Genomic DNA, 15846 nt, shown 5'->3' on the forward strand with positions numbered 1-15846 from the left:
CTTTTTAGAGAAAAGATAGAACCCGACTTTGTAAAACATCTTTAATATTCAAATATATAAATAAGCACTACTGAAGAATAATTCAGAAGACTGCAGTGATTCATTATGAACAGATGCTATAAACGGGAACAGTAACATTGCTAGGTAAGGAAGAAGCAAGCTATTTTAGGAGTCTTGAAAATCTCTTCTAGTTCTTCAGACAGATCATGCTGCTATAGTTACTTTATAAAAAAATTATATTCTGAGAAGCACTTTAGTAAAAGAAACCTTTTACTGGAACTATTATTTAACCAAGACCTTCTACAGCACTAAAACACACTGCAATTGAGTTCCCGATATAGTTTTAAGAATCGGAGGGGTAAGAAAAAGAACAAAAAAACCTACCATACCTGCACCAGGAGCTATTTATTAGCATAACACTCTTCCTTTTAAAGATTTCGTAACAACTGAAGTATATACAAAGTCTTACAGCATTTACACAATAAAAAAGTTTCCTATTAGCCGATGAAGTATAAGGTAGTGCTGCAATTTACTTCAAAGCATGTACACAGTAATAATGAAGCAGACCACTGTACTTTCAACTTCTCCGCTACCACACCACCACTGTCAGTTGAAATGACAGTTAATTAAACCACTGGGAAGACACAGATTGTCAAAAGATTTGTAACAGGTTGACCCGCAGCACTAACCATCGTAAGGAGGAAAAAACAAAACAAAAGAAAAAAAAACAACAAAAAAAGGAAAAGCTACATACTGTCGTGTTTCTACACTTTCCTAGAGCTGTAACAAACTTTCACAGCCTTAGATATAACATATGCAAGACAACATAATCACAATTTTTCAGATATAGTTCAGCTACTGAGTGTATTTACTTCTGAATAGGAGGCATTATATTGATATGGCTGTGTGTTTCCATTTTTGTTCCTTAACTGTTCAAATAGGTCTACAAAAAAAATTTAAAAGACAGCACGGAGTTTGTAGTCATGATGTGTTTGACTAATAAAGGCATTCAATATCAGCTATAGGATCTAATCATTCCTGTCAAAAGTTTAAGACCAGGAATCTTTGCGTAAAAAACAAACCCACAACATCCCGCACCTACGACCTTTCCATCTGTTGACTCCAACCTTCTTTAGGCTTTTCCAACAGGAATAATACAAAATCACTAAAATGCTTACACCAACCCAAATGCGAGACTCACTTAGGTTATGAGAGGTCAAGCAGATTCACTAGACTACTTCTGCTGTAAAACTGAGGGACCTTACCTAGAAAAAAAGAAACCTTTACTGAACAGTCCCTTACAAGTAGGGATATATAGTTTAACAACGATACATAATTTAAGAACGAGCATTCTTTGCCTTTTAGAAAGTTTTACATGTGCCAATAACGCACTTTCTACAAGAGATAAGGCTGTTTGCCTGTCGTCGTATGCCCAAACCCTTATTTTGGCCAATTTTGCTTTTCTTCCCCCCAAAGGGATTCTGTTTCAACTTAGAAGGTAGTAATGTCAGTTGACAACATCTGTATTAAGACAAAAAGTGACATATATAAAATCCACACGGAACCACATAAATACCAAAGAAGTCATATAACCTTTCCATGTAAACACTTTGATTATACTGAAGCCCTAATTAGATTCTCGTCTTAAACTTTTGGCAGATAATGTGTATGCTCAGCCAGGCTTTGTAGTTAGTTATTGTTCAAGTGGAAGCCAGGTCAGCTCACATGTTGACAGGCATGCAACTTGGAAACATTGCACAACAAGCAACACAAAGAGATTTGAGAAGTGTACAAGACTTCAAGTAGACTTCACAACCCTTCACAACTGAATATTCACAGACAAAGCTACAGTCCTTGCTTTTTCTACGGTGGATTTTCTCTCACACATGGGACACTTTCTGTGACTCTCTAGCTTGCTTGATGCTATATAACCACTTGATGATTCTGGCATTCCTTTCAATGGCAGAAATGCCGTATGGCACACGGTCATTGGCACTGTCATCGTTTCTAAGGTCACTGTTGCTGTCCTGAGACTGTTCACAGTCTGAGCTAATCATGCTTGCACTGCGAAAGTTGAGGGATATAATATCAGAGTTAGCCCTTGCAAAGTTTTCCATCCCGAGGTTTTCAAGCTCTTCAGGATCCAGTCCGCAGTAGTTAAAGAACCGTTCAACATCTGCGTCGACACGAAAGTATCTGTCGCTTAAGTCTGATTTTGATCGCTGTAGGGAGGGTCTTCTACTAACTCCGCATCCAGACTCGACTGCCTCAATCTCTGGGGATTTCAGGGTGGAGATGGCAGCAATTTTGGGCTTTGGAGGCAGAGGTGGGGCTGAACTACTGCAAGGTATTGCTTTTAAGGGCTTCGCGCTAGTTACTTTCCTAATGTCTGAGGAGCTGTGAGAGACATGCAAGAAAGTCTCTGCCGACTGATCTAGGAGCCTTCTGCTGACGTTGGAGCTGCTCTCCTGCGGGCTGCTACGGCCCTGCATGGGGTAAACCTTCAAAGACTCGGCAAACGAGTGTCGGTTCAGCTCCGTTGAATCGGCTCTGTGGGGCGGCCAGTTTCGGGGACCGTGCTTATGCCCTGAACCCGAGCTGGAGCCTTCGGAGCTGTTGATGATGTTCTTCAAGATTTCGAGTTTCAGATTTTCTCTCTGGACGCCGCTCTCGGTCTTTGCGTTGTTGCTGAAGACTTTCAAGGTGGGGCTCCCCAGCGCTCGCTTAGCCGCTGGACAGACTGGTGGCTTTGCCAGCACCGCCGGCTTCACAGGCTCCTGCTTGGCATTGATGACCTCCTGGCTCTTGACATATTTCGCCTTGTCGGCTTCTAGCCTCTCCACCGCGCTCAGTCTTTTTGGATTAGGCTCCGCCTGCCTGCGAAAATAGTCGGGTCCTTTGTTCAGGATGCGGAGAGGAACGGCAGACGTGAAAGTGACGGCAGGGCTGACCGGCTTCACCATGCTACCTGTCGGTAGTGTTTCTGTAGGCATGTTTGGTGGTCTTTCCCCCGCAGCCGTTTTGGATTCTTCTCTGGGATCTCCTAAATGCACGGTGCAGAAACATGTACATTAAGCACAATGAATAGCCGATGAATCCTGGGATCTGAGCGTTAGCAGCAGCGCCTCATCTCACAGCTCATTAAATAACACTGTGTTTCTCTTTTAAAGGCAGCCTTTGTAGGGCAAGGCCACCCGACACAAGTCCGTATTAGTCTGCTCCGCCGACTCCTTTCTTCTCGCTGAGGGATGCGGGAGTCTCGCTGTTCCCTTTGTGCTCTGCTACCGGCAGCGATCTGAAATGCAGAATAACCAACCACACGTTAGCGAGAGCGCCTGACATCAGAGCGATAGCAACAGCCACCTCCCAGCCCTCCTCTCCTCTCCTCTCCTCTCCTCTCCTCTCCTCTCCTCTCCTCTCCTCTCCTCTCCTCTCCTCTCCTCTCCTCTCCTCTCCTCTCCGCTCCTCTCCGCTCCTCTCCTCTTCTCTCCGCTCCTCTCCCACTGCCGGACGGGATGCAGCCGCCGGCACTGGGGAGGCGGTGCTCAGGGCACCCGTGCCCCCCTCTCGCCCTGCACCCCTGCGACTCTCACGAGAAACGTGTTGCTCCTTGCTTACAGTCTGAGCTTGGATTTAACTACATTGCACTGTAAAAGAAAAAAAAAATAAAAAAAATTAAAACCCTACCATGATACAGCCATGCATTTCTGGAGGGAGAAAGGGAAGCAAAATGTGTTGATTCACAGGATTAGATCTATCTATCTCCTGAAGATCGATGAAAGAGCACTTTCAGACTAATATCTTTGGCTTTGATTAGTTCATTTGTGGTTCATTTGTTATTTTATCTCTAAACCCCAAACATTTTTCTCCTTATACACAACGCACTCTGTAAATCTAAGAAATTAAGTGTATTTTCCTTTTTTATTAAATGCTTCAGAAAACTATCTGTCCTAAAAAGCAGACAGCAGAGACATGTAGCGTTTTAAGTGCAATGCGCACGTTTCATCGTTAATCTAATATAAAATCAACAATTAAGAAGTAGCAGATCTTGCTAAAGCCACCGATTCCAGTTCAAAGTCTGTTTGAACATTAGTCCCCGAAGCTCCAGCAGTAAAATGAGGATTTCCAGATTCTCGTGATCACCTTACAGGCTTAACAGAAAAATAAAAAAAGGCTTTGTTTTTTGATGAAAAATCTTGTGAGCACACAAAAACATTCTGACTGGGTTTGACAGAAAAGAACTTGTCTTCACACTTGGATACAATCATTCAAGTTTTCTACCAAGCAGTAAGTGCGTATAAAGTTTACCTTCACCTCAATTATTTTAAGATCCTATCATTTAGGATTGTCACAACAGTCTAAAATCCAACACCATGGATGATGTTACAAGTGCTGTAACAATTTTTCCCACATGAGGCACTGAAGGGCACTTATCACAGAATCTACTTTTCAACCAGTGATTTAGCTAATGGGTCTCATTTGTTTTATTACTGCCCCATTAATCTATGCTGCCCTTTTAAATATCCCATTTCTGTTATCGCTGTGTTCTTCAGGGAGAGAAAGAAAAGCAGCTGCTACTTCTTCATTCAGCCAAAGGAATGCAGAGCAGCATCCTTCCCAGGGACAACATGCTTTCGTGTGTAGTGCCGTGCTGTGCCTGCTCATCCATCAATACCCAACTTACTAATACAGGGCGTGCCATCAGTATATTGTTTGGACCAAAAAAACCCCACCAAAAAAATTAAATTCCAGCTAAAGATACATTAACAGTAAAAAGAAAACAACCTCAAGTACTGATTCCCAGAAATACATGATCTATGCATTGAACATTCTCTCTAAATCATCCAAGGTCAAAGCAAGCAAATAAAATATATAAATGCTATAATGAGATTATAGGAAAAAGCTGAGCTTTCTCCTGAAGGCTCTCTGTCACAAGCATTCTTCAAATACAAACTAACATATTTAGGTGGGTGATAAACCAGACACGCATTCAGTGCAATTGAAAGGGTAGTGAAATGTTAATTAAGCTTCCCTTTCAATGTTGTTTTATAAATCCTAGTGCTAACTCCTCAGCAGTTTGACTTCCTGAATTTTAACTAAGTCTTTCTGAAAGAGAAAAAGCTCGCTTTCCTCATTTGAATCAACATATTTATTGGTGCTATTTTGAAATTAAGTATCAAATTTCCAAATGCGCTGAAGGCAATTCCAACGTGCATCTGCATGCACGTATTTCTCTTCCGTACACACAAATCAAATCTTTCCATGTTGCCAGCTCAGAGCTTGATGGAGAAGTGCTTGTAAAAATAACCCCATTGATGTCTGTGTTTGATACTTGTGTGCATAAATCAATTCTATGCAAGAGCAGGGGTCTTGTCAGGAGGAGGAAAAATCCCCAAACAACCAAAACCCCAGTTCTCTGTACTGAACACTGTCAACCCAACTGAGTTAATACCACTTGAATAAGCGAGATCACAACCCTTCATTTCCTCCTTGGCCATTGTCATTAAAGGCCACCATGGTCCTGCCCCAGAGGACAGCTGCCAACTCCATTCTCTTCCCCGTGAGCAGCTCCACACACCACTATGGATCGGAGCTGTGGGAACTCAGGCATCGGACTCAAGGCTGCTTTTGGAACTCTGTCCCCAGCACTTAACAACTTCCTCACTCGGGACAACCCTGGTCAATGCCAGCAAGCATTGCTTAGGAGGCTAAGCATCCATGTTGGCTTCTACATCACACTTCAAAGGAAAAAAAAGAAGAAGAAGAAAAAAAATCCCACTGTGCACGCATGTTCATCCGAGAGAACAAGAGTGCTTGTTTGCAAGAACCTATGGGGCCAAGTGCCCTGAAGTCAATCGAAATATGCTGTGCCTGGCAAAGAGCTTCAGGGATGCCTAGAAAGAAAAGCAAAGACCTGGTGAGGAGCCAGGGCAGAAATGGCCACCTGAGCCAGCACAGGGAGCTGGGGGAGTGAGGGCCAGGACGTTACCCGGCCAGGCATGGAGGCTTTGTACCTGTGAGGCTGCTGCATTAAGGTACATGCAGCCACAAAAAAGGATCAACTATATTTGTGTGTGTGTTGTTTAAATTGTTCCATTTCACTGGGGTGCCGCATTTAAACATCACAGGGAAGTTTATTCAGTGCTCTCACCTCAGAGAGCTAAAAATTATTAACCAGATACTGTTAGGAAAGAAAGTGGGATGAAAGAGAGCTGGATGAATGTGAAGTGCTAATGAAACAACTTCTCCTGCCTGTGCTGGTGATGGCTGCGGCCGAATTCTGCTGCTAGCTGAGAAAGCGAGAGCAACTCCTACCAGCCCCTCTGCAGCCCACGGGCACCTGAAACTCAGCAGCAACACCAGAGAGCCTTGCTACTTATTAATTTCATTGGTAATGAAAAAAGGCTGAGCAGCAGCAGTTGCGGTGTAGTCTCAGGAAGACAAAATTGTGCCACTTAGTTTCCAGTTGTGAAAATCATCGTTGTAGCAACAGGGGTATAGAAATGGCTTTCTTCAGGCTTAAATTCCAAAGGAACTCACTGCCCAGGCATCTCCATTTCCTGCTGTAGACAGTCCTAGTACCAATTTTGCACTGCAGAAATTCAAAGGCAAATAGGTTTTCTTCGCCCAGCTTCCAGGAAATGTGTGAAATACACTTAGGGACCTAAGAAACGGTTCTTTTACTCTGTTTACATCAAATATCTACTCTGTAGGTGTAATTCTTCCATGGACTGAATTGTGTTTTTCAGGATTCAATCTGGATTTCTGTCATTGCTCTTCCTTACAACAACTGCTAGACTTAAGAAATTAAAGAAATACAAAGTTAAAAACTTATGCACACATTCAAAGATAGTTCTTTTTAATACTATGCATACGTTAATAAAACCTTTATTAAAGTTCTCATTAAGCTTTTCTAACACCCAGCGACTGTTGCAGACCTGCAGAGTGGAATACAAAATGTACAAAGGGGTACAAAGGTTTCAGTTTTTTAAAGTTATATTTTCAGCCAGACACTTCGATTCAGGATTCCGTTGCAACAGAGGCAGAGATCCAAAGCACCTATTCATTCTGGGCAGTGTAGTCTAATCACTTTTAGGTCTGTAATACGTTTGTCAGATAGTCACATTTAAATAACAGACGCACTATCTGCATGATTTAGGAGAACACACTACAGCCTAGGGCAGCAATAGCTATACAACTAGCATTAACTACAAATAAATCCGCTATAAAATATTATTCCCTCGATTTAAAGCCAAGACAGTAGGAGGAGATAAACTATGGAGAAACTTTGGAATTACAGTTCCATATATTCTAAATATGCAGTTTTTTGAAATTTAAAAGAAATTTATGAACTGGCCCCACATTTCTTTCTAGCACTACTATTAATACAATGTTATTGTACATTGCTCAAGTTTATTTTTTCTCTCACACCTAAAGCTGCATTCTAAACACAGACCGAATGATGCCAACTGACAGCAAACAACGCGCCTCCCTCCCCGGTTCTGTGTTGCCCTGTAGCTCCTGCACCTTGGCCAAGTTTCAGCCAGTCTTTGCCTAAAAGTATATCAGAAGGGCACTACATATTTTAACAGTGTTCAAGTTGCAACACAGCAGCAAAAAAAACAACAGTGAAAATGTGGCCCAAATGAAATTAGTGGAATTTCTGCTCTTGACTTCGGCAAGGACACAGCTTCACCCGACAAAGCTACGCTGAAGCTGATGCTCTTAATTCATCCCTCTGGGACAGCGGATGAAGGGATTGTACAGGAGGTTGGATAGAGCACAGTGGATAAATATAACAAAGGCTGACAGCCTTTACTCTGCTTTCCTTGATATTTAAAGGCCCGTGTCAATTTTATTTTCCAGATGATAAAATATAACTACCACAACCATATCAAGATGCGCCATAAACATCACATAAATTCAAGCAGAAGTAATCAACAAGTGATCTCAACAGGACTCAAAGAAATCATGAAAGAAAATCTGCACAGGAACACAGGACACAGATGGAAAATGTCAGGCTCTGCTAATGACTAGATGCGCGTTAGGGCTGAAGGGCCATTATGAAGATGCTGCTTTGTTAATAGTCCCTATAAAGTCTATACATAAATGAGGGCTACACTGGGAATGAGTTGCTAGAGGTCTACGCACTAAGATATACTGATGTATACGTCTAAAACCGATATAAGTTCTTCTGTGGATAATTGTCATTGTAAATCTCACATATTTAGGTTACAAAGTTTACAGATACAGCCTAAGCCTAAGGAAACCGGGCTTGAATTGACATAACATAATCCACATCCAGAATGGCAGCAGCATTTTATTTTTGAAACCAATTTTAGATAAACATGTGTATGGGTGTGGCCTTGGTCTCACAAAATATTAACCATCAAGATAAAGCAAGAGGAGATGGAATAATCTTTCAGATCTACTACGACTCAAAACGCTAATAAAAGTGCTGATTTTCAACTCTGCTCCCTGCTAAAGCATGGGACAGTGAACAGTAAGTGAAGAGCAGTATCTCTTCAAGAAGACATTTAAGCCTTCAAAAGGTCATAAAAAGTGTGAACCGCAGTGACCTAAAAGAGTGTCAGAATTATGTAGATGTGGGAAATTTCCACCAAGTGGCAAAGGCGGTCACTTTGCACTGCTGATGTACTACTTCCAACCAAAAAATCCAAAATACAACTAGCATTAACTTTGTAATAACTTGCTTAGATGAACGTACAATGGGCTGATAGAGTTACGCTACTTCTGCTTTGCTCTGACATCACACTCCAAGACTTTTAAGCTAAAACTCTCCTTAAAAAACACCGCCACCACGTAGCGCACACTCTATTTCACTGTGCAGTTGAAATGATGAGGTTTAAAGCAGGATGCTGCCATAACCAGAAATGCTAACACTCTTATGGGGAAATAGCTTCTGGAAAATCCACAGAGGTACAAATGCCCGGAAAACAGGAAAGCTACTTATCAGCTATACTTACAGACTGCCCCTATAATGTGTGCTTAGAGCTCACTGGGAGCTGGATGAGATGCCTCTTTGAAATCTTCAGAAAGTATTTTGCTTCTTTTTAGTTCTGAAATCTGGCACTGTTACATTTCCTACCCAGTAGCAATAATCCACTCTCAGAGCCACTTGCTTCTGGGTAAATACTGCCCTATAGACGGCTCCCAAACATGAAAACTCTGACTTCTTTCAAAAGGCGCAGACAGCTGCACAAATATACAAGAAAGCTCAGACATGAAACTTCCCTTTCTTCCAACTAGGTAGTATGAAAAATTTTTAAGCCATCTTATTATTTGGAGCGATAACATAGGCTGTGTTTGTAAAAGCTGTAATGGAAATCAATTCTGTTTTCTTTGGGCACCTGTGTTACTTCCACCATACTGCTCTCTCTGGAATAATTTCAGCCTCTCATTTAAGAAAAAAAATATCAGGAAAAGGTCTAGAAAGTATAATAAGGAATGTAACTTTTTATTACATTTGTAGCTCTAGCTTTACATGAATACTTCTATTTCAGTGTGCGTTTTATGAGAATGATTCTCTTAACACTTTGCAAAGCTTTAGGAAACACCTTTACTGCTTGTTCATCAGCCAGTGTCAATGGTTCCAAGTCCAAACCACTTTCATGCTTTTAATTCTGAATTTTTCCATAACCATTACTTTTAAATTTATAGCCTCCTCCCTACAAAAAGATCACAATTCCCAATATGTCTTGTGGTCTCGTGGGCCTACACGATTTCCCCAGGATCCTTTCCGTACATTTAGAAATCACCACAGCCCTCTTCTTCAATACAGGGTACTCGGTCCTGATGCTCCGTCACATTTCAGAGGTTCATCCAGACCCTGAGACAGGTCGCTGCTGCTCTGGGTCCCAGCTGTTTGGTCCCTCTTCTCTGGGAAGAAGGGGGATTCTTATTTCTCTGCTCCTTCATCACCTCCTCTTCAAACCTCTTCCCCAGGTTGAAGGCTTTTTTCCTCTAGTTGAAGAAGCAGTGCTAATCTGGACTACGCTTTTCCTTTCTTCTCTTCTACAGATAGGAAAAGCTAGCATCTCATCTCCTCGCTCCTGATAGCTGTGCTTCACAGCCATGCTCGGATTCAGCATCCTGGAAAACCACTTTTTTCCCTAATAGTAACATTTCAATGCGTAAAAAAAAAATAATTAATCGGGGGGGTCATCGCTGCACACTGGGAGAAAACAGAGGGAGGCAGAACAACAAAACGGGTTTAACTATGAAGCTCGGCAAAAATGTTTTAAATGGAACACAATTCATTTTAGCTCACATGTCAAATCAGCAGTAATTCTTAACAAGTCCATTTTAAGAGCGAGATGTATTTCAAGCTACCCAAATCTTTGTGGTACTAGGTTCAGTAGAACTCATATGCACTAGTGAAGAAGCAAATGGAAATCTATCTGCAAGAACGCGGAGATACATCTGCAAAGCACCCTCCTTCTAGCATTCCCACACAGATACACCGCCTCACTACCAGGATTTGCAGGTTCCATCCACCAGTCGCCCATGTGGCCCCTGACCATGCAGCAGAGCCTGATCCTCTGCCCTGCAGGGAGCAACAGAAGGACAAGCCTAATCAGTAAATTAGGCGGCTGGGAAACAGCTCCGTAACTTCTGCAGCATCCCTCACCAAAAACCTGATTATCATTAACTCAGTATATCATTAATATATCATTAATACAGTATTTTCAACTCTGGGCCACTTGACACACTGAGATAAATTAAACATAGCCCTGAATCCTTTAAATGTTTGAAAACTTGTACAAATGTTAAAGCGTTTTACTGCAGCATACTTGTCATGATCAATGCAGCTATGGAATCAGCCTTGGTCTTAACTTACACTGCGGACTGAGACCTAAAACATAAATCACCTTGGCTTAGAAGAACTTCTGCATGTAAATCTGGAAATACTACGAAATCAAGCCAGGTTTAAATTGATAAAGTGAAAAGTGCAGATTTTCAAAGTGTAATTTTACATTAAACGCACAGCGTGTCTACCAACACGGCCCTTGTAGTCCAAGATTTTAGGACCCACGACCAGGTGACTTCAGTAGGTTCCCCTCCTTCATAGGTACTGCAGGAAGGCAACATGGCTTTCCTTTGAGATACAGCATCTCGCTTCATGCAAACCTGTGAAAGCAACCTCAAGCTGAGCACTCAAAACTACTGAACACTGAAACACACACAGCTAAAATGGCAGATTCTGCAGGGAAACAGAGTCTCTATGTCCACTATTTGTGATAGCAGTGTTAATAAAATCTTGAGTAGCTGACATTTAGGCTTACATCTCGTGTTGAAGCACGTGTTCTTCTGCTTGAACTAATAAATTGAGAATCACTCTCGAGCTCTTCTGCCTGGGTACAACACCCCAGCTACGTCTTTAACACCAAACCAGGTCAAAATGTGGACACCTTCCCCATTTCCCGTATTTGATTTACATGGTTCCCCGTCTCCTGTATTTAACTTCCATGGAAAGAAACTGTGAGAAATCTGGAAGTAACACGAGCACGTAGGACAGGCGGGGTGTTCAGGGCAACAGGCCCTGCACACCCATGCCACCCAGCACAGGAGCAGCCCTGTTGTTTCTACTAACAGGCATGCACACAGCTAAGCCTGATGACTAATTCCCAAACTGTCGAGGAACCAGGGATTTCCTTGCCCATCTTGCTCATTCACACCACCTTATCTAGCAGGTACCTGCCAGCCCTAAAATGCAGTCAGGGATAACAAGGATAAGGAGGATGTCAAAGAAAATACCTTTTCCTCCACTTGACTTGGAATGCTGACTGGGAGCAGCCCTCCAGGGCAGATGCTCAAAGTACTGGGCTATACCATATGTACAGACAGATCCTTCTTAATTTCAGCAGCACTTATTTTCAAAGGTTCACACTTTTTAAAAAAATAAATATTTGCAAGCTTTCTTTAAATTAAGGAAAGGGTAAAAAAAAGCCCACATAAGGTACTTTGCCAAGAAATTGGGTTACTAACCCTGCTCCAGTGCAATTAAGTAATTTCTAGGATGTAGGACATTTGAGCTGAAATAGGAAGACCCGCTCAATATTCTGCCAATTGGGTTCTTCCTCAGGAGGTGGGAAACTTGCCCAGTTTGGGGACTGGGGATTTGATACCGTCCCGTTTCTCAGAAGAGTGCAGCAATCTCTGAGCTCATGGACATAAATGGATACCTGCTGCCGCTGCCAACTCGATTTTGTGGGAAAGGAAAAAATTTACCAGGCTCTGTCATAAGAGGCCAAAAGCCCTGGAATCTCAAGTCGCCATGTTCACACTCTTTTTTTCTAAAACTGTTTACAATGAGAAATACATTAAAGGAACATAGTATCATAGCTATAAACGGATTTTATTTGAGAAATAACAATAAACCCCCAATGAAAAGAGCTACTGTTAGACATTCCCTTGCAGTTACTAACCCTGCAAAACTCCAGAAATGTTCAAATACACGAAGACCCAAAATAAACATATATAGCCCAGAAAAGAGAAACAAACCCAACAATTTACGCTGTGAAAAAATAGAAGCCATAAAGAGCTATTATAAATGGAAAAAAAAAAATCACACTTAAAATTTCCCTTCCTTTAGTCAGAGATTTAATTAGCAAGAGAAACTTTTTAAAATACTTATTTTCAAAACAAAGCTCAATAACATCTTTCTGAAGTTTCTTACCTGTTGTGAAAATGTATTTGAAAGAAATAGTGCATAAGTATATGGAATATATCTTATAATACTTACCAAATTTTTACAAGCAAGAAACCAGAAAGTCACATAGCTTATGTATATTTAACTCTTTTCTCTCTTAGTTCAACAGATTACTCATCTTGTTATATGGAAAATTCTTTTTAATAAACTCTATACACGAACACAACCCTTTCATCTTTAGAAATAAATATTAAAATACAGCCAATGAATGTCTCTTACTGATATTAAGAATGTACAAGGCCACCTTTAATAGGCAGTACAGTAGGTACAAATAAAAACCAGGTATGCTAAACCCAGTACCATTAGAAAAATGACAATGTTCAGCCAGTGGAATACAATACAGTGGCCTAATTCTGACAACTGAGGATTTTTGAGCTATTCTTCTGATTAGCTGTGGGGTCTTGTTTGTCAAAACTCTTTGTATTAAACAGCCTTTTCTGTAACATGAGATATTAGTGCAGTAAGGTCAGCATGGCTATTTAGAAATAATTTCTACACCATAATTGCCCTGAGTTAACCATTTCTAAGCATTGAAGCTTTACGTAACATGAAATACTGCCTTAAATAAATGGACTATAAGTTTTGACCACGTAAAAACAAATCAGGTCTTTTAAAAATAATAATTAAAAAACCCAACAAAACCAAACCAGACATGATTTACAGCAGTGTTACAGGGCACTGCAACCTTCAGAGCAACTCCATGAATGATATCTTTTATTTTTGACTGGTACAGCTATGTTTTTCTCTAGATAAGAGGACATTTTCCCGTACCACAGGATAGTTCATTCCCCTTTTCTGCAGCTTTAAGTCTAACGATACATGGTGTTAGAAGTCAAGGAAGAAAATGAAAGGAGTGCATAATACTATATCTTGAAGACATGTCTGTATGTTTAAGACTTCTTCAAGCAGATGGTTAAAAATACCAATTTTGGCACTGGAACTCAATTCAATTTAGGTTTTCAGTGTTGTTATGATGTTGCAATGAATGATATAGCTGTATAACCCAAGACAAGTGCTAAGCTGTATATGCATGGCATGATTACACGTTTGCGTGTGTAACCCCTTAGACTATACCAGATGCATTTGCTGGAGTTGTTGAGGTGTTAGAATACACCAAGTATATTTTCTTCTTAATTGCTGTGTTGGAAATATATGCCCACAGAGTCCAGATGTTAAAACTACAGATCTTCACAAACTGTTCACACCCTGTTTAACTGAAGATGAATATCCAGTTAGCTACTTGTGCATCCAAACTTCTGTTTAATATCCAAGTTTGATGTTCACAGTGTGGTTTTGTATTACTGATATTTAATGTACTGACTCTTCACTAAAACAAGGTTCTTAGAAAGCCACTTTTAAGAAGTCAGACTGTCCAGATTCCGCGCACTGAGTGGTTTTTGCATATCCGAGGGCCCTGATGAAGCTCTGATGATGATGGAAATTCTTCCTGGCCACAATGTTTAAGAAACCATAAAAACCTCACCATCTTAAAGAAGACAAAAGCTGTATCGAGTCACGACCAGTGCATTTAATCAAGTGGAGAGGAAGGCAGTGCAGGGAGGGTTGAGGCATCCCAGCTCCAAGAAAAAAATCAAACCAAACAACAAAATCGGGAATTGTGAGTGTGGAGACAGACACAAGAAGAGTGAGAAATGGCAAGACACAAAGAGGTAGAGGAGAAGTGCAATTCCTAGGAAAAAGACAGAGAGGAAAAGGTGTTGGGAATAGAGGAGGGAGCACCAAACAGCAGGCTGGGAAGCAGAAAAAGATTACAAGAGCAGAGTGGGATTAGACGAAAAAGGAAGAGACACTTCAAGTGTTCTTCCTCATCACCTCTCTCACAACTCCTATGTCCCGCAACGGGAACAGAGGCAGTGTTAAGGGTACAGTGGAACGGGATATTGCCCAGCAAAGCTCCTCACAAAGCAAAGCTGCCTCTAACCCAGGCCACTTCTGGGTTGCAGCCAAGAGATACGTCCTCTCCTGCAGCCTCTGTGCCTGGGTCAGGCTGTCCACTGAGCCTGGTGGGCTGGTGGTGAAGGCCGTGAGGAACTGGTGCCGGTGGGGTTGCCAGGAGGAGATCACAGAAGGAAACCAGGCTTAGAACCCTGCACATTTTCAAGAGGAAAACGAACAGCGGAGGAAGTCCAGTCAACTGGACAGTCAATCGAATGAGGTTTGCTGTAGACTCCTAAGTAAATCCAGTTCTTCCTTTCGGCATCACTTCAGCTCCCTTTCACGTGCTGTTTGTGTGCTGAGACACACAATACACTTGGCCCCGGGGAGTCCTGAGCTAGGGATGCTCTCGACCCTGTCCTCACAAGTGCCTTTGTCTACTGCTTAGAAAGATTGCTTAAATTATTTCTTTATTCCTATTCCCCTTTATAGTATCAGACTACTTCACCATTGCTACGTATCTGTTCTCCTCTCAGACCTGTGATACACAGCCACATTAATAGGTCCTCCCACTCCTGTAAACAAAGCAAAATCTCCAATTAGGGAATTATATCCAGGATTGAGTATGATTGCCCAAAGTAACAAAGGAAATTTCTTCCAAACTCAGAAGCTGGATACAAATATCCCAAGCTTGTAGCTACTGCTTTATGCCAATGAATTGTTACTTCTTTAGAGATGAGCATCAGCAAACTTTTTAAGTAGGTGGATCTAGAGAAACTGAACTTGAACATCAGAGGGCCAAGCCGCCTGAGCCAGACAAATACCAGGACGCAGCAACAAAGGTGCTGCGCCTCAAGTGAGGACATGTGGTGTCCTTTTTTTCATCCACCCATGCCTGCTGCCTAAAGGTAACCTCTCCTGGCCAGCCACCCGGCCAGCACACCGTCCCCATCACCGCTGGGGAGCGGAGTCCCTCCATCAGAGGAGATGTCCCTCACTCACTAGCAGCAGCTCATCGCTGGTCTGGACTGGTTTCAAGACATTCCCTAAAAGCTAATAACGAGGGAGGGCTGTCTGTGCCACTGCGGCCAGGACGAAATGCTGCTTTCGTCATAAATCACGTATCCAATCTTTTCAGTTTGTAAAATAAGCGATATATCTCCAGCAAAACTACAGACTCCCTGAAGCATCTGTACAAACACCAAACACTGAATTCC

General features: G+C 41.8%; 1 protein-coding gene across 16 annotated transcripts in view; it reads right to left on the minus strand.

Moving 5' to 3' along the window:
- Nucleotides 1–386: 386 nt before the first annotated feature.
- Nucleotides 387–15846, minus strand: part of FAM110B (family with sequence similarity 110 member B) — a 114692-nt gene continuing 99232 nt past the window's right edge. For all 16 annotated transcript variants that reach the window (XM_054190797.1, XM_054190781.1, XM_054190794.1 and 13 more), the window contains one exon: nt 387–3295. In XM_054190797.1, the coding sequence (XP_054046772.1) occupies nt 1881–2993 (1113 nt within the window). In that variant the 5' untranslated portion in view covers nt 2994–3295 and the 3' untranslated portion in view covers nt 387–1880. The remainder of the gene's footprint in view (nt 3296–15846) is intronic.

Source organism: Rissa tridactyla, chromosome 2 (genome assembly GCF_028500815.1).
Source record: "Rissa tridactyla isolate bRisTri1 chromosome 2, bRisTri1.patW.cur.20221130, whole genome shotgun sequence".
Classification (NCBI taxonomy): domain Eukaryota; kingdom Metazoa; phylum Chordata; class Aves; order Charadriiformes; family Laridae; genus Rissa; species Rissa tridactyla.